General features: G+C 46.4%; 1 protein-coding gene across 10 annotated transcripts; it reads left to right on the top strand.

Annotated features, from left to right (window-relative positions):
• The first annotated feature begins 71 nt into the window (after positions 1-71).
• On the top strand, positions 72-25,317 carry ZNF384 (zinc finger protein 384). Of its 10 annotated transcripts, none has more exons than XM_064410435.1 (12): positions 72-229; positions 594-642; positions 1,466-1,655; positions 4,283-4,349; positions 4,504-4,744; positions 5,082-5,403; positions 10,262-10,342; positions 17,236-17,460; positions 18,101-18,283; positions 19,075-19,153; positions 19,965-20,123; positions 20,269-25,317. In XM_064410435.1, the coding sequence occupies exons 3-12, from the start codon at positions 1,603-1,605 to the stop codon at positions 20,542-20,544; spliced, it is 1,686 nt and encodes a 561-aa protein (XP_064266505.1). In that variant the 5' UTR covers positions 72-229; positions 594-642; positions 1,466-1,602; the 3' UTR covers positions 20,545-25,317. The 10 variants fall into 10 exon arrangements, with proteins under 10 accessions (XP_064266505.1, XP_064266514.1, XP_064266509.1 ...); XM_064410434.1 differs by having other exon boundaries at positions 144-285; XM_064410441.1 differs by having other exon boundaries at positions 144-285; positions 4,279-4,349.
• Positions 25,318-26,116: the final 799 nt, after the last annotated feature.

The following is a 26,116-nucleotide window of genomic DNA, read 5'->3' as shown; positions in this document are numbered from 1 at the left end:
TAAGGGCGCGCGCGCGCGCGGCCGGCCCCCGGGCCGCCCTCCGGCCGTGGCCGCCCCGCCGGTGCCCCCGCCCCGCGGAGCCCGCCCCGGGCCGCTGCCGCCGCTCCGCCGCCCCGTTTGCAAGCGAAACCGCTCCGCTGATGACGCCGTTCCGCTCCTGCCGGCGACCCGGAAGCGCCGAGGCGCGGCCCGCCCCCTGACCCGGAAGCTCCTCCCCGCTGTCTTTCCGGTGAGGAGGCCGCCGCCGCCGGAGCCGGGCCGGGGCCGCCGCTGGGGGGGAGCCCGGTAACGTGCGGGGCGGCGGGGCCGCGGGCGGGGGGCCGGGCAGCGGGGCTTCCGGGGCCGGGGCGAGCTGGGAGCGGAAATGGAGGAGGGCGGGCTGTCTGTCTGTCCGTCCGCCCGCCTGCCTGTCCCGGTGTCGCGGGCTCCGCCACGGGGGAGCCGCGCTCCGGGCCGGCCCCGCCCTCGGCCGCCGCGGGGGGAGGCGCGGCCCGGCCGCAGCGGGAGCGCCCGGGCCGCGTGTGGCCGGGGCGGGCCGGGCCGCGGAGCGCCGGGCGTGCGGGGCCCCGGTAACCGCGGCGGTCTGTTTGCAGAGCCGGCCCTGCGAGGAGGAGACATGCAAGAGGAGGGAGAGTGAGAGGGGTAAGGAGCTGCCGGGGCTGCGCGGGTGACCCCCGCCGGGGCCGGGAGAGGCGGGATGGGCCGCGGGTCCCGGAGCGGGGGCGAGAGGGCGCCTGAGCCGCGGGGAGCGGGGAGCCGGGGCGCGGGGTTTGCCTCTGCCAGGCACCTGCTCCTCAGAGGCTGCACAAGTGCCGGGGGACGGCACCGAAGTTCTGTCTCCGGCGTGCGGGTTTGGGATCCGGGACATTTGGGGTATTCCTGATGGGTGCTCAAACGCGCTTGTTCTAAAGGTGTAACAGCGTTTGAACTTTGTGGTGCTTATGTTTACCGGGGAAGCGTTTTTTGTGTTGTTGTGACAGCCTGTGTGGCTTTCAGCATCCTTAGTATTTTGCAGCAATTAAGCCTAAAAGCTCCTTGTCATTGAACAAAGATCTTGGGCAGACGTAAAACAACGGTGTAAATTGTTCCCGAGCATTGCTCTCAGGGCCTTTTGTTAACTGGAAACTCCATGCCCATGGGAAATAAAAGCCAGGCATCTGGAGAGTAAAGAAACCCATGTTAAAAGTCAACTTCTGAATAAATACCTGCATATCCAGCCTTGACTGTGCCTTCCAGAAACACAGCCTCTCTCTCACCGTGTACCTGCACGTGCTTTTATTTATCTGTTTATGATTAAAGTGATGACCTGCCAAGAAGCATAAGTGCAGCACGTTCAGTATGTGATTCTGTGAGGTCTGAACTCCAGATCCCTTGTCCCTCGTGAGTTCTCTGGTTCACTCGGTTGTTTATTTGGTGTATGTGCATTTGTGGTCTGTACACAGAAAGTGTTTTTGGTTTACATCAGGAGGGTACGTTGGCATCTGTCTGATACTAGACTGGTGAATAGGAAGAAGGTCCCATCTCTGGCGTGTTTGTGGAAGCTGGGATGATGAAGGCCCTGCAGTGGGAGCGTGCTGTGGTGCAGGGTTGAAGCTCCAGCCCATGTCTGGTAGTTATAGAGCAATTGGAAGGGTTACGAGCAGAGTTCTGGTAAAGTAAGTGTGAGCAGCGTCTGATGGGGGCTGCCAATAGGGGTGCATGTTTCCAAAATACCCTTGGAGCCTAAAAGTGGGGTAGGGGAGGGACAGCTCTGGGCACTAGGCCAGTAGGTTGGTGGAGGAATCTTACCTTTGTTTTCTGCCTTTGGAAGACTGGCTTGCTAGTGAAATTGCATGAAAGCTTCAACTTTTACACCATTTCTCCTTTTCCTCCACGTTCTTATAACTCCATCACACTTCAGCCTTTCAAGCCCGAAGTTTGAGGCCTGATAGATAACATGCTCAAGCACTGAGATTTTTGGACAGGGAGGTGGACTCTGAGGGAGTCTAATGAAATCAGTGTAGCCGTCCTTTGAAGAATCAGTAAGAGCCGTGTTTGACTTGCACACTGTGTAAGCTGAGCAAACAAAAGTTAGATTCTCTGTGAGGTTCTGGTGGAAGACAAGATGGAGACAGGCAGCCACGGAGTGCCCTGGCCTCTGCTAGTCTGGATTTTGGAATCTGGACATGGGCTTTCCTTTCATTACTTCTTCTCTTTAAATAAGAAAGCTGTTGTGAGGGTTTTTTGCTTAAATTGGCATCTTTCTGTTTAACTCCTGAAGTTTGCAGTTGCATCCAAGGGAGTCTTGGACAACTACAAAGTTTCTCTGGAAAATGCATCTGATTATTATTATTATATGAGACTTTGTGGTTTCGGACAGTCAGGTTCACTTTGGTGTTTTTGATGTGGAAGCTAAGCAAATAACTGCTTATTTATTTTAAAAACAAAACAACCACCAAGCAGAAAACCTCAAACTTGGAAATTCCAAGCAAAATACCGCTCTCGATTCAGGTGGTGCTCAGTTGCCAAGGATGTGTTATCTCATGTGTGCCCATCCTGTGGAAGAAAAAAGTCATGTAATTAAGTGTTACATGCATAGGGCTGTGCTGTGGGCACTTAATAATTAATTTGGCTCAGCAAAGAAAGCAGAGGAAGGAAGGTAAGAGTCTTGCCCCATCAGCCTCTGATTGAATCACAGCGGTGTAAATCCAGAGTAATTCAGTCAGGCAGCGAGCAGTCTGACTGCATGCCACCAACGTAAGGTAAATAATTTATCCTTAAGTGTGTTTATTGGTTGATTTGCAGTGAGTGAGTGAGGCAGGAGTGCGTGGCCTTGCTGTTGCATGAGCAATTCATAAAAACAAAATTATCGGGTAATTTGGTTCATTTAAATACTGCTCCTCCACATAGAGGAAAATTGTCTTTGCATTTTGGCTCACACACAGCAATTCCACATGTATTTATTCTGTCTTCATATACTTCTGTAATGTGTTTCATGCTACTGGGGGCATCCCTCTGGGCTCCCCTGATGATTGAGATAGACCCTTCAGAAGCAATATTGTTCAATTATTAGACCACTGACAGACCATAACAGAAATATGAGTAGGACAGTTTGCAGGTAGCTGAATGAAAAACATGCAATAGTTGTGCTCTCTGCCAAATGTATTCTGAGCATAGTTTTTACCTACCACTTTTGCCATATTTATTTAGGAATAGATGTATCTTCTGTTTCAGAAAATACTGTTTTGTTAATTTCTTTAGGTTTTGAGTAGTGTTTTTGCAAGTGTCACAAAGTTTGTTCACTAATGGTATTACATAGAGGAATGTAAGGATTAGAAAGGAAAGTGCTTCTTCAGTCAGGTGTTCCCAAAGAGATTACACCTCTGTGCTCAGGAGACTCTTTTGGTGTCTAACTCATCTTCTGAATGCAGGGAGACTTGAGATGGAGCAGTGGGCACTTGCCTGGGGACAGAGTCCTACAGAATCTTGTCCCAAAGATGGGAAGAAAATGGTCAGTGGGACCCACAACATGATTTCACTTGGAAATAGGGTATCTCAGGAGCAGGGGAATCAGGTTATTTTCCTACTGCTTAGTCACATTGGAGGAGAGCAGGAATATTGAATGATATTTCTGTGTTTCTTTCAAGAGTGGGGCTGGGTGGGCAGCAGGAAGTTAGGAGCCCTGAGTTTGACTTCTTGGTCTGCTGTGGCTGTCTGTTATCTTGGGCAAGTCTGTTTCCCTCTCTCTGCCTGTCTTTCTTCCTGTGTAACATACTGCTAATGTCCCTTTGCTGCATCTGGGTCCTTAGGGTTGAGCTGGGGTGGAGGGACAGGCAAGGTCCAAGATTTTCTCTGCCTGTGGGGTCAGACTGTCTGTGATGGTGAAAAGCAGTTTTCATCTGTATTTGCCTGCTTGCAGATGCACAGACTTCATTTATGCCTTGTACTTGGGTGGACGATAATTGGGAAAATTTGAACGTGTTCTGGGTTTCTAGTCCTGTTTTTTGCATGGAGGACTACTGGGCAAGGGGCATGTCAGATGGACACAAGCCCATGGGAATAACAGGCATCTTTTCCCCCTGAAAATAATTTTTTTTATTTGGGCAGATAGCTCAAAAGGGGGGAGAAATTGCTCAAGAAAGACAGGGGAGATTAAGGAACTGTCACAGCATTAGACTGAGTCAGTTCCATGTTGGAATCTCTTTGAGTTTAATGGGTTTTTCGTGTGTGTTTGTGTGTCTGTCTTCCTTATCCTCCACTCCTCTTCCCTTCCCCCTTCTTCTTGCCCGCTGTGCCCAGCTAGGATGGAAGAATCTCATTTCAACTCCTCCCCGTACTTCTGGCCAGCGGTGCCCACCGTCTCGGGACAGGTAAGATCTTCCAGCCTGTTGTGTTGGTCTTGCTTCATGTCAGAAGTTTACGATGTGTGTTGCACGATGAGTGTTTCTGTTGCATTTCTTGCTCAGCCAAATGCTGGGCAAAGCTGTGCCAGGCTATGCTAAAACCTGTCCTTCCCCCGTTTAGATTGAGAACACCATGTTCATTAACAAGATGAAGGAGCAGCTATTGCCCACAGAGAAGGGCTGCAGCCTGGCTCCCCCCCACTACCCTGCCTTGCTGACAGTCCCCACCTCTGTGGCCCTGCCCACTGGGATCTCCATGGACTCGGACACCAAGCCGGAGCAGCTGACACCACACAGCCAAGCCCCCGTGACTCAGAACATCACCGTGGTACCAGTGCAGTCTGCTGGGCTCATGACAGCAGGTAGGGCACTCCAAGGGCTTCAGCAGCCTACAAAGGGCACTGTGGGATGGGGCAACACGAGGTCCTGGAGAATCCTTATTGGCCTGTAGGTTATTCCTAGCCTTACTGATGGTGTGGCCTGCCTTGCTGTGGTTTCACTGTGAGTCTCTAGGCACTCCATACATCCACCCTTTTTAGGGAAGTTTGACTTCCAGCAGTGGAGACTGGGAATGCTTTGGGAGGGGAAGCTACCCTTCTGTTTGTGTTGTAGTCAAAAGCAGGTGCTTCTGTGGGATAAGGAGGTTGGGCATAATTGGAGATGTAATAGCTGACTTCCTCCACCTTCCTTTGTTTGCAGGTCCTGGTCTGGTGATAACTTCCCCGTCAGGTTCTCTGGTGACCACAGCCGCCTCTGCCCAGACCTTTCCCATCTCAGCTCCCATGATTGTCTCTGCGCTACCCCCTGGCTCCCAGGCAGCCCTGCAGGTGGTTCCAGACCTGTCCAAGAAAGGGACAACCACCCTTGCAGAAGGTGGCGGGGCTGGGGGAGTTGCCCCCAAGCCACCCCGGGGCCGGAAGAAGAAACGATTGCAGGAGTCGGGGCTGCCAGAGATGAGCGACCCCTTTGTGCTGACAAACGAGGATGATGAGGACCAGCACAAGGATGGCAAGACATACAGGTGGGGAGTGGGGTTAAACCTTGACTGTAACATTGCACGGGGATGGGGTGTAACCCTTCAAAGGGTTACATGGGGAACAAGAGATCTCTGCCTTGTACCTAGGGAGTCCCTGAGTAGAGAATCTTAGAGCTGCAGAAAGAGTTGAGTTTTCTTTTGGTCAGGAATAGTTACAAGCTGATAGGTTGACCCAAAACTAAGGATTTCCTTTTAGTGGACAGTCTTGATTTCCTGAATATGTAGTTGTTAATGTTACTAGGTTAGTTAATGACCAGGATGTTATGGAGGCTAAACTACATCCTTGATGGCACAGCCAGGTATTATGGCTGCTGTACTGCAGAGTGCAGTGCTGGCTGGTGCAGCTGGAGCACTCCTGGTGTAGCTGAGAGCCCTGCTCCTCCTGGGTGCTCCTCAGTTAGGACTCCAGTCTGTCCAGTGTCAAGACTACAAACTGGAGACACACTGAGCAGGAAGTGAACCGTGTGTAGTGTCTGCTCCTGTGTGTATTGCCCCATGTGATCTCCTATCTCAGCACTCCAAACAAAACAAGGGAAAAAAAGATATTTCTGAATTAAATATTAAGGGTGTTTCTGAGCCCTAAGTGTGTCAGATAAGAGGGAGGAGAGTTCTGAGCCCTGAGGTTGAGTTTCTGAGCTTGGAGGGATGTGGCTTTAGTTTACGAGTGGTGGGGAGGGGAGAGATAAGGTAGGAGGGAATACTTGAACCAGAGGATAAGCAGTGGGTGTTTCAGCAAAGGTGGGAACCAGACAGAGCAGAAAGTGGAAGGCAGTAAATGTGATGGTCTGTCTTAGGCGGGAAGCAGGAACACTTTTGGGTGATTCCATGATAGGTGTTTCTGATGGATGATTAAGATAAATAAGAGGTGAAATAGCCAAATTGAAACAGAAATAGGAGATGGTCCCTAAGTCTTCTCACTTGCCTATAATGTGCCCAGGATCCCATATCAAACAGTTTTGCTTTTATCATCCTAGATGTTCTTTGTTTTGGTACAGATATAGTTAACCTTTCTGGAATTCCACCTTAGGAATATGAAGGCATCTACATAGAATCTGTGCATCCACCCCAGGCATTTTTTCACTTTTATCTATAGCGGTTTTTCAATGTTTACTTTTTTTTAATCAACATAGTTAAATGGGTACAAAACCAGAGCTTGGATCAGCCTTTTTATCTTAGCCAGTGTCCCAGTTCTTCCACTTTGAAAATATAATCAGCGTATGGTGAGGAAGGGTGGGAGTGTTAGGTGGCTTGCTATTTGTAATCCCACCATTTATTTTGGGCCATAGCCACAGATCCACACTACTCAAGCTGCTTACAGTCTGGGTTGCTAATTAGGTTGTTAAATATGTATTTACAGGGGACACAATTGGCAGTGAACACTAGAATTAAAGCTGAACCAGGGCTTTAATTATAGCTCCTTGTTTACTTGTAAGTTTGGAAAAAAAATGCCCAAGACCAGGTGGAGTGACTCAGCAGAAACTTTATGAACATGCTTAGTCTGTGTAACAGCTCATGAAAAAGCCTTTGCAGGGAAAAAAACAGATGAGTGTATATGTGGGAACATGTAATTTCTTTATGTTTAAGATTTCTTTACGTTTAATCTGAGTGTGGTACCTCTTTAACCAGCTCCCCCCCTAAGCAGGCCTTCCTCTGAGCAGTGCTTAGGTGTGAGAGAGCTAAACTGAGATTTATTGAAGACCCCCAATAATGGTACTTCAGGAGGGAGTACTTCTGCCCTCCTTGAGATCTGCACTTTGGATGATGCATCCCATGTACAAGTTTGGAACTAAAAATGATTGTTGGAAATCTAAAGGAAAGCACTATCTTCTCTTGGAGCTGTGGGAGAGAAGGCCTTTGTGCAGCATAGTAAAATCGTTTCTCTATAATATGCATATGAATAGACTCACAGGCTAAAACTTTGAGCATTACTGGGATCCTTCTGTATTGTAGAGGATGATTTCAGTAGTTCTAGTCACTACAGTATGCAGACATATGCTAGCTAAATTAAGACTGTGGGTGAGGTTGCTCTACTCCTGCTTCTTTCTCAGGCTGGAGGAGGAGTTGGTTTTGGCATTCATATGACTACGTTTGTATGATTTCACTGATTCCCATGATGAGACACTGAGAATAATGTACTCTGATTCCTGGAAGGAGTTGTACTACATTGATCAGTGTGATTTTTATTTTTTTAATACCCAATTCCTAAAACCTGGGATTGTTTTGTCAAATTTAATTATTTTTTAAGCTTTGTTTTTGAGCTCTGTGAGCTCTCTTGTCATGAGTGTCTGTGCAGGTGGCTAATATTTGTAATTCCTGACTCCTAGTGTGGTGATAAAGACAGAGTAAGGCCTTGAGTGAGCAGCACAGCCAGGCAGATGTGGGAGGTATTGGAGCATAAACCTTGATACATGTACTGCAGTACTCATCCCATTCTCTACTAAATGTAGAGATGCCTGCTCCAGCAAATGGCAGCTGTTTTACTGCTGTATCATGTCTAGAAGTGAATTAGTAGGCTGCTGTGAAGGTGGTGGAAGAATCTCTATGACTAGGGTTTTTTTTTTTTTGGAAGGAAAGGTGTGAGGATTTTGCTGCTGATGGCAATGCTTGCAGATCTTTGACGTCTGTCCTTAGGATTCATCAGGCAGAGTCCTTGGTGCTTTTCATTGTGCTACTGGAAGAATGCTTGCACCTGCAGGGGACAGCATCTAACCCAGTCCTGTGAAGCATTTTCTTTCATGAGTAATGTCACTTCAGTCTTGTCTGGATTCATTGTCAGCTCTTTGTTAATCTTCCCCAACAACTTTGTAGAATTCACTTTTTCTTTGGAAAATGAGATCAGCATCGAGAGTCCCTCTAGAAAGATGCTGGCAGTGTGGAGCACATGGCTTCTTCCCAGTGCTTTAAAAGGTGCTGAGGAAAAGGTAGCAAGCAGGTCCTGGATACAGTAGGATTGGTTTTTAGTCCTGGTGTGGTGCCTGTACCTGTGCAGTTTCAGAAGTCTGTGGTGTGATGTGATCAGTGGACAAGACTGACAAAGTGTTCAGCCGCTCTGGGCCTGATGATCAGTTCTCTTTCTCTTGACAGTTCTCTAAGCAGTTTCTTTGTAAGAGGAAGAGAGCTCTGTATAGGCATTGCTAAGCTCTGGTACTAAGTAAAGTCTAGGATGAACACCAGTTTATAGTCTGGAATGTTTTGCAAGCTGTGCTCTGGAGCTTGGATACCAGCAGAAAGCTTGTCGGCTTGAGAAGGGCCTCACTGTCATAGTGCAATCAACAAGCTCTGTCTTCTCCACTTCTAGTTTTGAGTTTTCCTTACTTTCACTGGGGAACAGCAGGAAGGTTGAGAGACATTAAGCAGCTGAGGGACATAGGAAACTTCAGAGATGAGCCCAAGGTGCAAAAGTGTGCAGAAGCCTTAGTGAACTGAGCTGTAGAAGGTGAGGAAGCTGGATGGAGACCCTCATTAGAGAGAAAGTTAAGGACACAAGGGGAACTGGTGGTTTGAATACAGCAGGTGGCCATCTCCTCAGACATGTCTTGTTTTAAGCCTGTTTTTTCTCCCCTGTACTGGATTTAGCATTACTGTTTAGTGAACTTCCCATAGTTTTGAATCAATTTGTAATGTGGTGGCTATGAGTTTAGTAAGCCACATATGTCTGTGATAATATTATTGAATTTGGCCGGTTTTAAGCTTGGAAAAAATCTGTTAAGCATGCTCTGAGATGATTTATAGTTTGTAGGTGGAAATATGTGAAGGTAATATTCTCTTAGAGGCTTCTTGAGGCTTGCATGACCCCAGGCACTGAGCAGACAGTCCATCTCCACAGAGGGGACAAATGCAGCTAACTTCTCTCAGTTTCTGTGTGAGATTGGGCTATATATCTACTCTTCCTGCAGCTCTAAGCATCTTCTAGAATTACACTGAAGGGCCAAACATGCTTTTCCTTCAGGCACAGCTCCTCCTTCTGCTTCAGAAGGGTCTCTAGTGCCCAGTGTGGACAGTAACCTCCCCCTCTGATGGACACAACAGCAAGGCATGAGAAGACACTGCTTGGTTCAAACATGGAAGGGATGAGAATGAGCAGGGACTGGAGCTGTTTGTGCAAGGAAATCTGGAAACTTCGTAGAGATGGGAACTAGAAAGGAGGAGAGAAGAGACAAGAGCCTACAAACTAGGGAATGCAGCAGAGGATGTGATGGGGAGCCTCTCTGCAAGGGACAGAGGGGAGAGCTAGCACAGGAATAAGCTAGCTATAAACAGCCAAGACTGGGGGGTGGAGGAAAGAACCAGACCTGCTAGGTGCTGGAAAATGAGGTACCTAGAACTGGCAGAACACAGAGGGACAAGAGTATGGGATGTGGACAGACAAACAGAAGCATGAGGGAGAGGAGATAAGGGTTAGGTAACTGAGGGAGTGAAGTAGCCAAGTGCCCTGCAGTGGAGGATCAGGAGGCTGGTGCATGTGGGTAAAGGGCTTGGGTCTGGGCCTTGGTGCAGGAGAGGGGATTGCTCTGGGCTAAAAGCCTAAGGGCAAAAGGGGAATTAAGTTTGAAGTGTCAGGCAGAAAGTTTGACCACATTCCCTCCAAAGCCTAGAAATATTAAACCCAGTGTTTCTAAATTTTGCCATGGCTTTGATGTCAGCATAAGAATGTGACCTCCTCTGGCAAAGAACCTCATCTCCCTCTTAGGCTAGAAAAAGGTGACAAAGTATTGTTGCTGTCATTTATCATCTTAGCTGCAGTGGCAGAGGTCTGTGCAGTGGATTTTAAGATTGCTGATGACCAACGTGGGTGTCAGTATGATGCCACACGTTGGAATTTCTGTTTGCTTTTTTTAACAAGTGGTTCCGTGAGCAGCGGAACTAATGATGCCTGGTTTCCAGCGGCTCTCTCCTGTGTGGATTCTCTGATGTCTAATCAAGGGTGAGCTTATTAGCCTTTCCCTCAGTAGAGGACTCCAAGAGAGTCTCTCTTCTTCCCTGAGCTGCATAATTTTGAAACTCGTGTTGCCTTTTAAGATCCTTATTCCTTTTCCAGATTGGTTTGCATTGGCTTACGATCTCAGAGCTCTAAGGAACACTGTTGCACATGCACATGTACATATACACATGCAGTTTGTACACATAATCCTTGCTTTGTATATAAATGCAGTGCTTGGAGCTTAGAAAATGACAATTTGACTGGCTACATGCCTGAGGGTATAATGAGGTAAAACCTTGTGTTATGGTAAGTTCTCTCTCTTCTGCTGAGATATTGTAACTATGTGTGTGCACATACTTGCTTTCCCTTGGCAGTTCCTCATAGTGCCTAACAGAAGGAATTGACAGGAGAAGTTCTGCAGTCACAAATTCTAATTTTGGCATGTTACTTGTCAATGGAATGAATGAGTGTGTGCAAGGGAATGAGGAGGACAGTCACAGTTTCAGCTTGGGAGAGAAGGAACTTTAAAACTCTATTTTTTGCCTCTTGTCTGATTGCACCTTAATTTGGCCCTATTCCTTGATTAGTTATTGGTGCATGATAGCCTGTCAGAGACCTGCATGTTTGCTAAACCTGAAAGGAATATTCTGTGAAGAGAAAATAAAATGCATTGACATGGGATTGTGGAATTGTGGAGCATGATCTAGGGAAGGCATTTGCTAGTATGAAGAACTGTTGATTACATTTGCCTCTGCCACAGATTGCTGTGGTATCCTACAGCCCAACAGATAAGCTTGCCTTGAAGTGTGTGCAAGTATGAGTTAGGTTGAATCTGCAGTGGATTTGCATTTGTCTCAGGCTACAAATGACCATAGAGAGTTACCCTGAAATAATTAACATCTGGTGTTTCCAAAACCATAATCTCAAGTGTCATTGAACACTCCTCTGTTACAGGTCAGACCCTCTTCTGCTTTGCAGAAGTGTTGTAGCTCATAGGAGTAGCATAGAAATCTATAGGAGCAGTGATACGAATGTATGTAATAGGAATTTTCCTTTAAAGGAAAAAAAGAGGTCACAGATATCAGTTTGTCCTCTTGGAATTAGTGGGTACATCTCTCTTACTGTGTGTCACTGTGTCTTTTGTGATTCCCTTCCCTTACAAAAACTAAAACAGGGACATTGTAGGGATAGATGAGTGCTTATGGAGCACTGGTATTTCTGTGGTGGGTACAGGAGATGAATGATCTGCTTCACGAGGTCAAATTTGTGTGTGGTCAACGAGGCTTAAGGCTGTCCAGAGTGGTGATATAAAAAACTGAATGCTTGCTTGTTAAGTATCTGTGTGTGCAACATAACAAGAGTGCAGTTCTGTGGAAATAGTCAATAAAGCTGTATCAGAACGCACCTGCATTGCCCAGCCAAATTATGGTGACATGGATGACCTTAATCCTGGTGTTTCCAAATTTCCTAGTGCTATCTAATGGGCCTTTTGTATTCTTTTAATTTTAGCTCTTGCATGTTATCACTATACTAGGAAGCACATTATTGTGTTTTATTGTTTTGTTGGTCTTTTATGCTAATGGTGACTGATTCCAAAAACTGCCAGACAGTTGTCTTAGGCCTGATGTTCAATGATTTGGAGGTCAACAGAAAGTCATGGCTGATAACCTAAAGATAAAAGCAATGCTGGTGGATAGCTGTAAAAAAAATGGGGTCTTTATGTGGTTGTTAATTGTTCAGACAAAATATATTTTAATACAGTCCCGTGGAAGACTTCGCTTTCTGGGACAGCCTGATGTCTCCAGCAGCCAGGGATTAAGGTCCAGATGTTTGGACACAATGGAAAACATTATCAGACAGAAGTGTTTTGTTGGACTATTGAAAGTCTCTGGTCTAATATAAGGAATATGGAGGAACAGTATCCTGCAAAAGAATGGCTGTGAAAAAGACTTTTAAGGATTAAGTGACATCTTGAAAGCTCCCAGTGCAAGACTGTGACAGAAGAGCTTTAAGGTGCAACTGTTGAAAGCATAAATGATTGAGTCATTAAAAGAAGACAGGCAACATGTGAAGTATGCTGAAATACCACAAAATTCTGGGTCAGGTATTTTTAGGGTCATTTGGAAATATGGACAAAAGGCAGGAATGCCCTCAAATCTGGGAACTTGGAAAGTGTCATATGATGAGAGCATTTTGAACTGCTCTTTGCCTTGCCATATGAGAGTATGCTTTTCTGCAGCCTTACCAAGCCACCAGGTGACTGAAGGACTGTGGAAGGAAGTTGACCAAGATCTCTGAGCATAGCTGATAGATTTACACTCCAGAAGTATAAGCTGTTCATTGGAAGCACAGTGTTGGCTTTGGAGTAGGGGCTGATGCTGGGTGTGCCAGTGTGGAAGCAGAGGTGCAATTCCTGTGACTTCATCTGGCATTTTCATGCTCGCTGGCTTTATTTGCATGTTGCCCAAGTGTACCTGTGTATCTTGGGTGTTAGTTTTGTCTCCTTTCTCCTCCTCCTACAAAATATTAACAAGAGGGTCAAGCATTTATCATGAGCTGTGCATCCATTATTATGCTATGCTTGCATTAGTTACTTCAGTAACTCTGCATTGCAAAGGCAGGACATTTCCTTCCTTTTTAAATGGACTGCTGATTCTGACAGCCTAAACTTACTCTTATCATCTAGTCTAACTTCAGACTTTCCTGGTTTGATTTTTAGTTTTACTGATGGTCTAACTTGTATATGTAGCCTAACAGAAAAAGCAAGGACTCAATTAACTTGTAAGACTACTCTCAGTAGATACTAGGAATAAGAATTCTCAGAGCCATATAAAAGCTTACATAGTTTTCACAACTGTGATACTGATTAATTAAGCACTTGATTGAAAAAGGCTGTTAATCCATGTTGGGCAAATTTTACTATGAGCTGGTATTTCAGATGGCATTTTATCTCCTAACAGCATCTGATGAATGAGGCGGAACATTCCATGAAAAGTGGAAAAAAATACAGCACTGTGTGCCACAGAGTTGTAGTCTAGTTGCTATAGGCATCATTTTCTTTATGACTCATTGTGATGACTTTCATATGGGAGTAGAATTAGCATTGTACATCCACCTTTTGCTGGCATTTCATGATTTTTGAGAGTGTCTCTGTCTAGCATGACCATTTTTTGAATGTCTTTATTTCATATAAAAAAGAAAGCATGGTAAACATTGGAAGGGGTTACTTTTGATCTCTGGCATATGGCTGAGTGCTAATTTAACTGTTGATATGAACCTCTGTTTTATTAAGGATATTTTCTCCAAGGCTGTCTGAATTTGCAGAGCCATAACAAGCTGCTGCAGGGGATGTTGTGTCACACCATCAATGGGAATGCTGCAGTCATTTCTGTTTCTTGCTGTCAGAAAGAATGCAGCCAAAGGAGGGGCAGTTTAGAAGCACAGTGGGGAGACTATTAAAAATGGATATTAAACAGAGGGGGGGTAGAAATCAATTATTCCATATAGTGTTTCATTCATGCTTAGCAAGGAGCACTCCCTATTTTTCCTCTCCCCAGCCAGAATTTCACTGAAGTAGAACACTGAAATGCTGCTAGTGTCAGATGGGATATTCTCATTATCCATATAGATTTAACATTTTTTTGAATCCATATTTGCCCACTAGAGGGCTGATTGCATCTTCCCCTTTAATATTTGATGTTGTCTGAAGCAGAATGCAAAGCCCTTAATTAAATGGATCATTTGTTCCCATGAAAATGCCTGATACCACACAATATAAAATTCTGAAGTGCAGCTTTCTGTTATATTCCAGGGCTTTTTTTAACTCATAAGGCTCATGAATTTGTTAATGCTGCATAACATTCTTGCTCTCTCAGAGTTGATGCTAATTAGATGATTAGAAAATGAGTTCTTGCAAGATTTTAATTCTAAATGTTGTTTGAAAAACAATATCAGAATGTCTGTAGCTGCTAAATTCAGACAACGGATTGGTTGGTTTGTTCATTTGAGGGTTTTGTTTGGATTTTGGGGGTTTTGGGGGGTTATGTTATTGTTGTTGAGGCCCGTTTTTGCTAATAATCAGGTTTATCATTGTCATGCAAGTGCCAGTGGTGTTTTGAAAACTTCTTTATAATTTTATTTTGAAAATAGAAAAGGACATGCAGTTTTTTTCTCTTCATTGAAGTTTATTTTAGAGAATTTCTGACCTGAAGGCAGTTACCTGGCAAAGCAAATAAGTAAAGTAAAGGGTGCAGAGAAGTTATGGAAGATAAAGTTGATGGCTTTATGGCACTATGGATTTAATGCATGGGACTGCTTAGACTTGATGGCACAGTAAAGTTCATTAATTTTTCAGAACAGAATAGACTATTTAAAATACAGAGTCCTGTGTACAGCACATAAGAGATTAGTGCCCAGCATTCTGTTGAAACCCCTTAGAAGGGTATTTCTCTCAGAAAGGTACCTGGATTCTCAGAATGCTGATTGAGACCATATTGTGGCCTCCAAGCCTTGTTCCAAAGATGCATTATTCTCATGGTTGGAAAAGGCCTGTTTCCTCTTTTTTCCACTTTTAGTGTCAGTTGTTGTTCCTCGTTATATCTGACTTGTTCATAAAATAAGCCCCTAGTAATTGATATTTTTCTCCCTCCATAGATTTATTTGCATATTCAGCAAGTTATCTTTTAAGCTGTACTCCAAACCTAGATCGACTGGAGTTGGTGAATCTTTCCTGCAAAGCCAATTTTCCACATGCCATCATTCTTTAAGTTTGCTGAGCCTGTGTGTGTTTTGCAGTAATTGTTGAGGACGTTGACTTCAGAATTAGACATGCTGTTGGCAAGAGCAGTCGTTCCCCTCCTGTATACAAACAGAATACCTGCTATTCCCCTTTGTTTTGGTGAGCCATATTAGCATGGCATCACACTGGGAGCTTGTTCTCAATTGAATGGTTCCTTATCAGAGGGCCAGTGCTGTGGAACGGGGTTCAATTGAGAGTAATGGAAGTCAGCATCTGCTCAGAAGGAGCTTGCTAAAAGTCAAGCATGGGATTATGCTGTAATTGCTTGCATTAGCAGGGAACTGGACTTGGCGACTCAAAGGTAGTTTTCAGTTCAGTGTTCACCTCAGAGTTATTTCTAACATTGGTGCTTTCAAGGATACACAGTTCTCATCATGTAAATATGACTTGATTACTGGCATTTCAGGAAGTCTGGAACAAACTGTGTGACTTGGTTTATAAACCAAGAGCTACTTTTTTTAAAAAAAGATGATGCTGATGTTCCTTTTTACTCCTTGTATCTTTAATTGATGTAGGGATAAACAGCCAAATTGCTTCTGTTTATTGATTCCATCAGGGATTGGTGGGGGTGTGTGTGTGTATTGAAGAGGGATTTATGTAAGGATATACTTAGTTTGCATGTTCTGTTAGGGCTTGCAATTAAAATGGATTAAGATGAAGGTAGGACACATGGGAACAACTGTTAGAGATGATAATGAATGTAAAAGAGCAAAGGTGGAGAGGAGGGAAATGTTATGACAGGTGTGTGTTAGAGTGCTTGCTAGGAAGGCATGGCTTCCAGCTAAATGGCTTGGAATCAAGCTGTGGCTCGGAAGGGCCTGTGGAAGTTAAGGTAGGTGCTGGATAAATACTGCTTACATGACATACCTAATCAGGCTGCACACATCATAAAGCTTCTGGCTCCAACAGAGTCACAACAGTAGATGCAATGAAGCATCCTCCTGAGAGGAGATGGATATGGGGAAGAGTAGGATCAGCCCTTTGGCTTGTAATACCTGCAGAGACTGTTGTTGCTTAAACTCAAGAAATTCCCAGACAAAACCACTGTGAATGTTGAATTCATGTTAACCAGCCTTCCTCTGGCTGGCATCTCTTCTCTCAAATGTGACATGGAAATTACATGTGGAGATTCTATTTTGTCTTTAATCTAAATGAAAAACCTAAATTCAGATAAACCTTTACTCTGCCCCTTGTTTGACACACATGGAGGGTGGGGAAGAAATGAGTAACTTGGATGCAGCTTCTATCTCTCTGACAAGTTAACAACCACAAAAGCTTTTACCATCTTGAACTGTAAAACAGTACGAGCTTCTCTTAACAGCCTGGTGTCGTAGTGGAGGAGCAGTTCTTAACAGCATCCGTAGCAGAGCTTTGCCAACTGCTTCTTCTTGTTCAGAGAGTCTGTGTGTTAACAAATACGTTTCTGATCATTATGGGAACAGATGGAACCAAACACCCAGACAAAACATTTTGCATCACACAGTAAGACTGAAATGATGAAAGCCCACTAGACCCATGAAATACCACATTTGATATCCAGAGTATCTTTGTGAGACCCACTAGAAAAGCAGTACTGCTGTTATTCTCAGCATTTTGTATCCTAAATATTTGAGTGTCTTCTCCAGAAATGGGAGTGTTAAGTGCAGAGTTAAGTGGATTTTGCCATTTCTGCTCTCACAGATTTCACAATACATGGAATTAACTTCTAATACAAACTATAACCTGGGATTTCCAAGGGGTTTTTTTACTACAATAAATCATAGATTAACAAAGTTGGGGTTTTGTCTGGGAATTATTCCTATCCCTTTAGGATTGCTGTTGGAAAATTTTCAGAGTGCTGCCCTACCTCTCTTGCAAGCCAGCTGGTTTCTTCCAACACCTTCACTTGTCTGGCTGTGAAGTATTGTTTGTTCTGTTACACCAGTTCCCCTGGGACTGAACCAAGCCAAGCAGTCTCCCAGGTGAAACCTCCCCAGTACCACATAGTGGGAAAACGCCCCTTCTTCACTCAGTGTGGACGATCCCATCCAGTTAGAGTTGATCCATACTGGGGCTTACCCCCATGTGACACTGTCTCTTCCCCTCGCCCCGGTCCCAGGTGCCGGATGTGTTCGCTGACCTTCTACTCCAAGTCGGAGATGCAGATCCACTCCAAGTCCCATACGGAGACAAAGCCACACAAGTGTCCTCACTGCTCCAAGAGCTTCGCCAACAGCTCCTACCTGGCCCAGCACATTCGTATCCACTCAGGGGCCAAGCCCTACACGTGCAGCTACTGCCAGAAGGCCTTCCGCCAGCTCTCCCACCTGCAGCAGCACACACGGTAAGGGCCAGAGGAGGCTGGGGCCCTCTGCACTGCATGTTGCCGTCATCCCAGCATGCTGCGAGCACCTCAGTGGGCGACTGCCTGGGCAGACCTGGCTGGTTGTCACAGGCTGGTCAGGTCTTGTTCGCGTCAGTAGCGGTGTCGGACACGTGAGGCTGGTCCCCGGCTGTGAGGGGCTGGGTGCGCTCAGGTCAGCGCCGCTCCGCCGGAGAGGCGGCGGCAGCGGAGTGACGCTTTCTGACAGGAGGTAGGGCTGGTTGTGTCAGTGTGAGAGTAGAACGGGCTTAGGAGGACTGTTCCCTGTCTCCCTAGCGTAGTTCTGCCAAACATCTCAAGTCCAGGCTTGCAGCCCCCCTGCTATTTCAGCCGCAGGCTTCCCACACACAGCTCTGCCAATGCCCCTCAGTCCAAGCTCTATAGTTCCTCTCTCTGGATCCTCCCCCGGTGCAGACAGACCACGGTCTCTTGAATCCAAGGGGAGCACAGTTTGAGACCAAGAGAGCTCCCGCTGTGTTTGGAGTTCCTTCACGTAGCAGATAGCGTGGTGCTGTCCCACCCCCTTTGTGCCCTCATTCCATCAGCACTAGCCAGATGGCGGTCATGTCCAACTGCTGCTGCTCCTCCTCCTCTTCGGCAGGATCCACTCCAAGCTCCACACGGCGATTGTCAAGCCGCACAAGTGTCCTCACTGCTCCAAGAGCTTCGCCAACACATCCTACCTGGCCCAGCACCTCCGCATCCACTCGGGGGCCAAGCCCTACACCTGCCGCTACTGCCAGAAGGCCTTCCGCCAGCTCTCCCACCTGCAGCAGCACACACGGTAAGGGCCAGAGGAGGCTGGGGGCCTGGCCCTGGTCCCCCCGCGCTGCCGGCATGCACCTGTGGAGCACGCGCGCCAAGCATGCGGGGGGCGGGCGGGGAATGCGGCCGGCTGCACCCCCAGAAGGAGGTGACCCACCTGAGTGGACGGAGTGGAGGCTGCGCAGGAGACACTGACCACGTCAGGGCTGAGGTGGGCACGTGCTGTCCCTGGGGATCCTTGGTCTTGCACCGCGGGCGGCACAGAGAGAGAGCGATAGAGAGAGAGGCATTGGCTGTAGGGGATCCCAGCCTGGCACCACGGGGGTTGGACTGAGTGTGTGGAAGCTGCTCCTGGCATTGCAGGGGGACAGGGACAGATTAACACTGGAGGTAAACTCAGCCTGTTACCTAAAAGAAAAAGTGTTGGTGTGTCTATCTTGGAGGGAACAGAGCTGCTTTCTTGGTACTGTGTAAGCAAGAGAACAGATTCCTCTTGGTCATTTGGGACTCCTGAGCTTGGAGCAGGGAGCCTGGACCTCCAGACCCCTTCCCAATACATTTTTGGGTAGCTGACATGCTGAGCTGTCCAGGCGTTCCTGAGCTCTTGCTCCTCGATCGTACTCACTCTGAAATCTGCTTGACTGTCTGTCTTCAACTTCTAACTGGACGCGGGAGCTGGGCAGAGCTCTCTTTGTCCAGCTAGAACAGCATCTGGAGGCAACATCATGCCCTTCACACAGCAGCAGGCCCTGGCAGTCTGCCCTGTCTGTCTGCTCACTGCCTCCCGTTTGTGCTCTTCCTCCTCAACAGTATCCACACCGGGGACCGACCCTACAAATGTGCTCACCCTGGGTGTGAAAAGGCTTTCACCCAGCTTTCCAACTTGCAGGTAAGGGGCTGGGTGTGTCCTGCTCGCCAGCAGGGGTTGGCAAGCGTGCCTGTGGGTAGAGGAGGTGGAGGAAGTGGGGAGGCTGGGAGGAGAGTAAAAGAATGCAGAAAGCTATTGAAACCCTGGGCAGGGAAGAGATTCCTGCCTTGTGGCACTAATGGCCCAAAGAAGTCACGTAAGTGGTCGCATCCTGTAAAATTAACTTGACTTGAAAGTGGTGAGACCTTAGTGAAGTTCCCCCCATCTGTTTTGCAGTTTTCTAATTTAGCTGGGGCGAGACTTTTGCAAAATGTTACACCCAATAAGGTCTGGGTATCTGGATGGGTTTTCTTTGTTTTACAATGAAATGGAGGGCGTAAGGGTAGGGATATAGGAAGCAGAGGTGGTGTGTCCTGTTGCAGTACCCTGGAGGAGGGGGACTGTAGAGTGTGCCAAAGAGCTGCAAACACCTGCAAGCAGTTAAGCAAATCCTGCCCTGAAGGTATTAGATGCAGGGAGCAGATGTGTGGAGGGGCAGAAAAGGAGAGACCAGGAAAAGACTGAGAGTTGCATGGAAACTGCGAAGATGGGGGTTGTGGAGCATTAAGAGTCTCTGCTTTTCAAATCCCTAGTATGCATGAGAGGGAAGGGCATGTGTGGGGAAGGTGTGGTGGGCTGGAGGGAGAAGTTCCATCCCTATGCTAGGAGCCAGGTGTACCTTCTTCAGCAGCCAGGAGCTCGGGGCCTGGCTGTGACAGGGTGTTTCTCCAGTAGAAATACTTCCTTCCTCACGCTTGCTTTCTCTTTCCTCCGTGCTGCTGCCACCCCCCAGTCCCACAGACGGCAGCACAACAAAGACAAACCTTTCAAGTGCCACAACTGCCACCGTGCGTACACGGATGCCGCCTCGTTGGAGGTACACCTGGCTACGCACACGGTGAAACACGCCAAGGTCTACACCTGCTCCATCTGCAGCCGGGCCTACACCTCGGTGAGTGTTTGCTGCCCTCACCTTCCCAGGGAGCAGCTCCCGTAGATCCGACGGGAGCAGTCCCCTGAGTTGCCGTGTCCCTCCCTGCTGGCTTTGGCTCCTGCCGGCGTCGTTCCCTCCCCTCACGCGGTCCTTCCCGTTGCAGGAGACGTACCTGATGAAGCACATGCGGAAACACAACATCCCTGACCCACAGCAGCAGGTGGTTCAGGCACAAGCCCAGGCCTCGCAGCAGCAGCAGCACTTCCAGCCGCAGGGCGGGGGGGCAGCAGGGGGCCCTTCTGGAGACACTAACCAACCCAACCCTCCCCCCCAGTGCTCCTTTGACCTGACTCCTTACAAGACTTCAGAGCATCACAAGGACATCTGCCTCACTGTCAGCACCAGCGCCATCCAAGTGGAGCACCTCTCCAGCTCCTAGAGAGACCTCAGCCCAGGGAGCAGAACGCCTCTTGTGCATAGCCTGTGCCAGGGGCACCGCTTGTGCAGCGGCCCTCCTCGTGCAACAGTTTCCGGCCTCTCCTCCTGCAGCAGCCTCTCCTGGCTGTGTAACCCTGTTCATGGCAGCCCCTTGCACAACAGCCTGTCTCAAGGGGGTGCTCCTTCTGTGCAACAGCCTGCCTGGTAGGAGGATGCTTCCTTGTGCAAGAGCCCCTTTCCTGTGCTGGGATCACTTCCTCATGCAAGAGCCCCTCCTTTGAAACCCAAAGAAAGGCCCCTGTTTTGCCTTCTCTCTCACTGTAGGATGTGTACGAAGCGGGGTTGCGTGCTGAGACGCGCATGGTGGATGGGATGGAGAGATGGCCCTTGTATATACAGGGGCTTGGACACATGTTTTTAGCAGGCCACAGAAGAATGTGGCAGGGTTCACAGCTGGATGGGGTTCTTTGAGGATTGCCTTGAGTGTCTAAGAGAGAAATATCCATTCCTGTCCCTCCTGCTTGTGAAAGGGAGGGGGGGGTCGCTCGTCCTGCCCCAAGGACTGGGTGGGAGAAACCTTCTCCCCAGTGGAAGGTGAGACCAGTGGAGGGGGGAGAGGTGAGGCATGTTCTCTGGGATGGACAGGTGCCTACACTGCCTAAGGGCTGTAGAGTATTGCATTCTTTCTCCTCCCCTGGTGGAGAGCAGTAGAGAGGAGTCTGTCTGAACTGGCTGCTGCCTCTCTCTCACAGCTGTCTGAGCAGCACAGTGGCCCCGTAGGAATGTGGGTTCCTGCTCATTGCCCTTCCTGCCCGTTGTGGATGATATCCTAGCAGCTTGTACTCCTCCTCCTCTCCCTCCTGCTTTTCTCCTCCTCAGAAAAGCCTGCAGGCATCAACAACAAACCAAAAAGCAACTGGAGGGAGGGTAAGAGACTGCCAAAATAATCATCACCCTTCTCTCTACTCCCTTTCCTGAAAGGTGGAATGACAGCAGTTCTGACACACACCTGTCCTGCCCCCGGTTTCCCAAAGGGAAAGAGGAGGAGGAGGAGGAGGAGGAGGAGGAGGAGTAGACCAGTCTTTTCAAGGGGCTGGCAGGAAGCAGGGAAAGGCTAGCTTCTCCTGCTCATCTCTTGCCAGAGTGCTCTCCCAGGCTCCCTCTTGCCAAGACGGGCTGGACTCACATGGCAGTGGTGGCCTCTTCTGGACCCTGGTCATGGGAGAGAATCCCCAAAAGGTGGACAGTGGAGAGAAGGGGATGAAGATCCCCACAGAGAGACCAATCTAATGAGAAGGGGGAGCCAACAAGAATAAACTGAAGGCCCCTTGAATTTATATATATATATATATAAATATCTATTCCCCACCCCTGGCCCGCTCTGTCCTTGCTGTAACTGTTTCTATCTCTGTGTTTATAAAACGCATTATCCTGGCGAATTTTTATTTTCAATCTTCGTTTGTTTTTCCCTTTCTCTTCGTCTTCAATTCTCCTTCCTCTTATTTTTTTTTAATTGGTCCACATGACTGCTAGTCTTGTGTGTTACTTATTAGTTTCTTTGGATCATGGAGGCTGACTTGGAAGAGAATGAGAAGGCAAGGGAAAAAGCATGTGTTGTTGGGTTTTAAAATCAGTCACCCACCCAAAGCCTATAGAATCCCAGACTTCTGTATGAACAACCAATAGGGGCTTCTATTTTATTTTTTTTAACCACCCTGTATAGAAATAAATTGGTGTAAAAGGCTCCTTGAAGGTGCTGCTGTGAGCAGCCTGCCCCTGTGACGTGTGTTCCTTCCCCCTGCAGGAGTCTGGCTGCCCTGAGTGTGGAGGGGCCGTGCGGGCAGGCGCGAGGGCGGCACGTCCCTGCCTTTGGCACATCCCTGCCTTTGGCACATCCCTGCCTTTGGCACATCCCTGCCTTTGGCACATCCCTGCCTTTGGCACTTTGCGGTTTGCACAAGGAAAGGAGGAGCTCTGCACCTGGGGAGCCTGTGGCAGAGCTTTTTCTCTGCATTTAGTCACCAGGGTTGGCTGCAGACGGGTGGAGTGTTCGGTAGGTGCATAGGCTAGGCTAGAAGGAGCTGTCTGGTTTGGCTCCTGCATTTCACAGGTGACATTTCAATCCATTTAGCCTGTACTGAGCCCCAAGAACTGATCAGTACTTGAACTGTGTTGACAAAATGCATTGGCTTGATTTTGAGGCACTGGGACATAAAATCTATTGGTAGCCTGCTGCAAGGGCTTCATGTTTCACTGTTTAAATATTTAAGCCAGATTTCCCCTTGCTTTGGCTTCTGGTTCCTAGTTCTGGAAACATTAATCTCTCTGATTCAGAGAGCCTGAATTTTCCCCCCTAGACTTGCATTTAAACACTCTAATGTCTCTTCTCAATCCACTTTTTGACAAGGTAAACAGATAAAACTCTGTAAATCTTCCACTGTAAGAGATTTCTTCCAGCCTATGAATTACTCTTGTCTTTTCTTTCTACATCTTGTCAAAGTTGTCATTATCTTATAAACACATTCATTTTGGAATTGAGTGTTGAAGCCCCAGTGCCATGGATGAGGTCCTCCTGGCTCTTTGCCTTAAGTCTGCAGAGGACTGCATTTTCCCTCTTCTCACAGCGTTCTAGAGGAGCTCACAGTGGCTGTTTGTCTGCTCAAGTCTGATCATCCAGTCTTGGCTTTCCATGACAGTATTTTCCCTTCTCTACAGGTATGCTCTGAGTTCTTGTTCCCTGGGGGCTTCTCGTGGGGCTGTGTCCAAGTGCAGCCTGTGTGAATGGACCTGGCTGACTGATGGACCAGGTTACTCACAGCTTTCATAGCTCTGTCACCTGCAAACTGTATCAGTTGTTATTTTTACTTTCAGATCCAGGTTGAAATGCAATATTGCATCTGACCTATGCTAACTTGAAAAGCATTGAGTGCAACTTCTCATTAGCTTTCTTTTGAGACTTGTAGGCTGAGCATTTCTTAATCCTCTTAGTATTTGATTATGTACAGTTTATCTTTCTGACTTATGGTGCTAGGTGAATGCCTTATAAAAATTTAAGTATGTTGCACCTATGCAGTCCCCTTTATTAAACCAAATGTATAATGATGTCATCTAAGAATGAAATTAGGGTTTGGGGTTTTTTTTTGTTTGTTTTGTTTTTTTTTTTACTACAGAATCTGTATTTCGTAAAACCTTTGTGTTATAGGCTTTATTTTTTCCTTCACTAATTCTTCATCTCTACAATTTTTCCATAATTTTGTTATTGAGTCGCTTCCTTTGCCTTTTGGGAGTATTGTCATGAGTGTCTTAAGGTATTTGTCTAATATCCCAAGTTTAATTTAAAGATCAGAATCACTGGGCTAGAGAGCTAGTTACTAAACTCTTTCAGACCTTCTGTTTCTTTGCTGATATCAAAATATACATCCCTAGCAGGTGTTGTCTCATCTCCTACTTTGATACTATGGTACTAGATAGAAGTTGCTATTTTCATATGACTGCTACATTCTGTTCCTTTCTTTAGATGGAATTGGAAGTATTTCTTGACTGGTTTCTCCTGTTCTATGTCACTAGCATTTTTCACCATTTTTATCTAGCATAGATCAGTACTATTAGTAAGGTTTCTTTCTTTATTTTGTGATTGAAAGGAATGAAAGAGCAAAATATTCCTTTCCTTTTACCACTAGTTTTTCTAGTCACAAAGCTTTTCTTAAGAGTTTTCTCAATTTTTATAGTGTCTAATTTATGTTGGTTGCTGTCTGACCTTCACCTTTTCCATCTATTATGTTTCTTCTTACAGGAGAGTTTAATTCATATTCCTCTGCCTTCTTTCTTTTTTTTCCCATGAACAGTTCAGTTTATAGTTTTGCTCCCCATGGAAGTTATCAGACTCAGCACAGGTTTATTACTGCTTGTGTCTCCTCTGCATGTCCGTGTTCCGCACGGACAGGACAAAACTGCCAGCTTCGCTGAAGTTGTTCTCTCATCTTGAATGCATCATCTTGAAGTCTGAAAAATTACTTGGTTTGGGTGCAGTGTCTTGAATTAAGCTGGGAAGGCTTTAAAAGTCAGAGTAAGACCTTGCTGACTGGTTGAATTCCCTGGGGAACAGCTCACAAGTTAAAATTCTTTGCAATGATTTTTTTGGTTTATATGTTAAAGGTGTTTGAAATCGCCTTTCCTGGTCCCTGGTTTGAGATTTTGTTTTCTGCTGTCTGTTGCCCTTTCCCTTCTTGGAATCTGATACCTGGCATGGGTATCCATATGTGTTTGAGGCTGTACAATTCCTGTTACCAGTCATTTCAAAGGTGTTACTGTTCATGTTTGTGCAGTTTGCTGCTGAGCCTATAGATTTTACTGTTGGCCAGGAAGAAACTAATTATTTCTTACTAAGGAACTCTCCCACTGAGCTTCAGAAATACCACTTTATTCTGGGCCTCCTTTTTTTCTTATCAATGAGAATTTCTCTGTTTACCCCGTCCTCTTGCTGATGTGGAAATAATTGAAGATACCTTGCCCTCATTATCTCTGTCATTATTTGAGCTTGGATTAGGTCTTCCTCTTTGGATTCCCGTGGTTGTTTCACATATTCAGAGTGCTCCAGATGGTTTAAAAAGTGCAGTAGCTACCTGTGAGACACAAAATGTATCAACTTGTACAAAATTCCTCCCTCTCTAGATGAAGCCTGAGGTTCTGCAGTCTGCAGCTGTGTGCACTCAAGCCAACAACGGTTCAATTATTTACCTCCCACTCACAGGAGTGGAATATTCGCTTAACAAGATCCCATGGTCCTTCTTCAGCTCCATTAATTCTTTGACCCTGCATTTTCATTGTGCTGCCAATCCATTTGTTTCTATATGTTTGTACCCAAGAAGACTTGAAAATGACTCTGGAGTTCTGTATTACGTTGCATCTTGTATCTTTTCTGAAAGGCAATAGCACTTTTTCTTCTTGTCTTTTTCCAAGCCGGTTTTCTGTTCTTAGTTGGATTTTACAAATTATCATTGCTTTAAAAGGAAACATCATGTAGGCTGGAAATCATTTAGAAAAGTCACCCACAAACAGTAACAGAATCTCAGCCGTGACTAATGATAGTATTGCTGGTCTATAATTCAGTTAAATCTTCAACAAAGATTTAAGACTTTTATAATTTAAAGCCTTATGGTTAATCAACCATGTCCCTCATTACAGTTTTTTTGTTAGTTATCACTGCCATTGAAACTGCCACTCTATATTACTACTTTTTTTTTTTTTTAATCCATAGGGTCTTGCTATGCCTTTGTTGAATACATTAAAGTCTTCTGCTATAAGAAGTCTTTCTTCTTGTGTAATGAATTACAGACAATGATCAAGTCACTGTATTCATCTTTCCAACCAGCTGAATTAAATTGAGCTGGGTGAGGTGTTTCACGATAAGGCTTGGCTCCATCATGTCCTTCTTATCTGTTGCCTTTCTTTTCCCTTTCAGCAACCCAGCTGTGCAGTGTTCAGTTGAAGTCTTGCTACATTGGTCCTAGATGGCTATCTTGAGCCACCAAACTCAGACTGCCATGCAAGGATATCCAGTTCTTTTAATTAGG

Source organism: Passer domesticus, chromosome 2, assembly GCF_036417665.1.
Source record: "Passer domesticus isolate bPasDom1 chromosome 2, bPasDom1.hap1, whole genome shotgun sequence".
Taxonomy (NCBI): domain Eukaryota; kingdom Metazoa; phylum Chordata; class Aves; order Passeriformes; family Passeridae; genus Passer; species Passer domesticus.
Note: the sequence above shows the minus strand (reverse complement) of the source record. Positions and strands in the feature narration are given on the sequence as shown.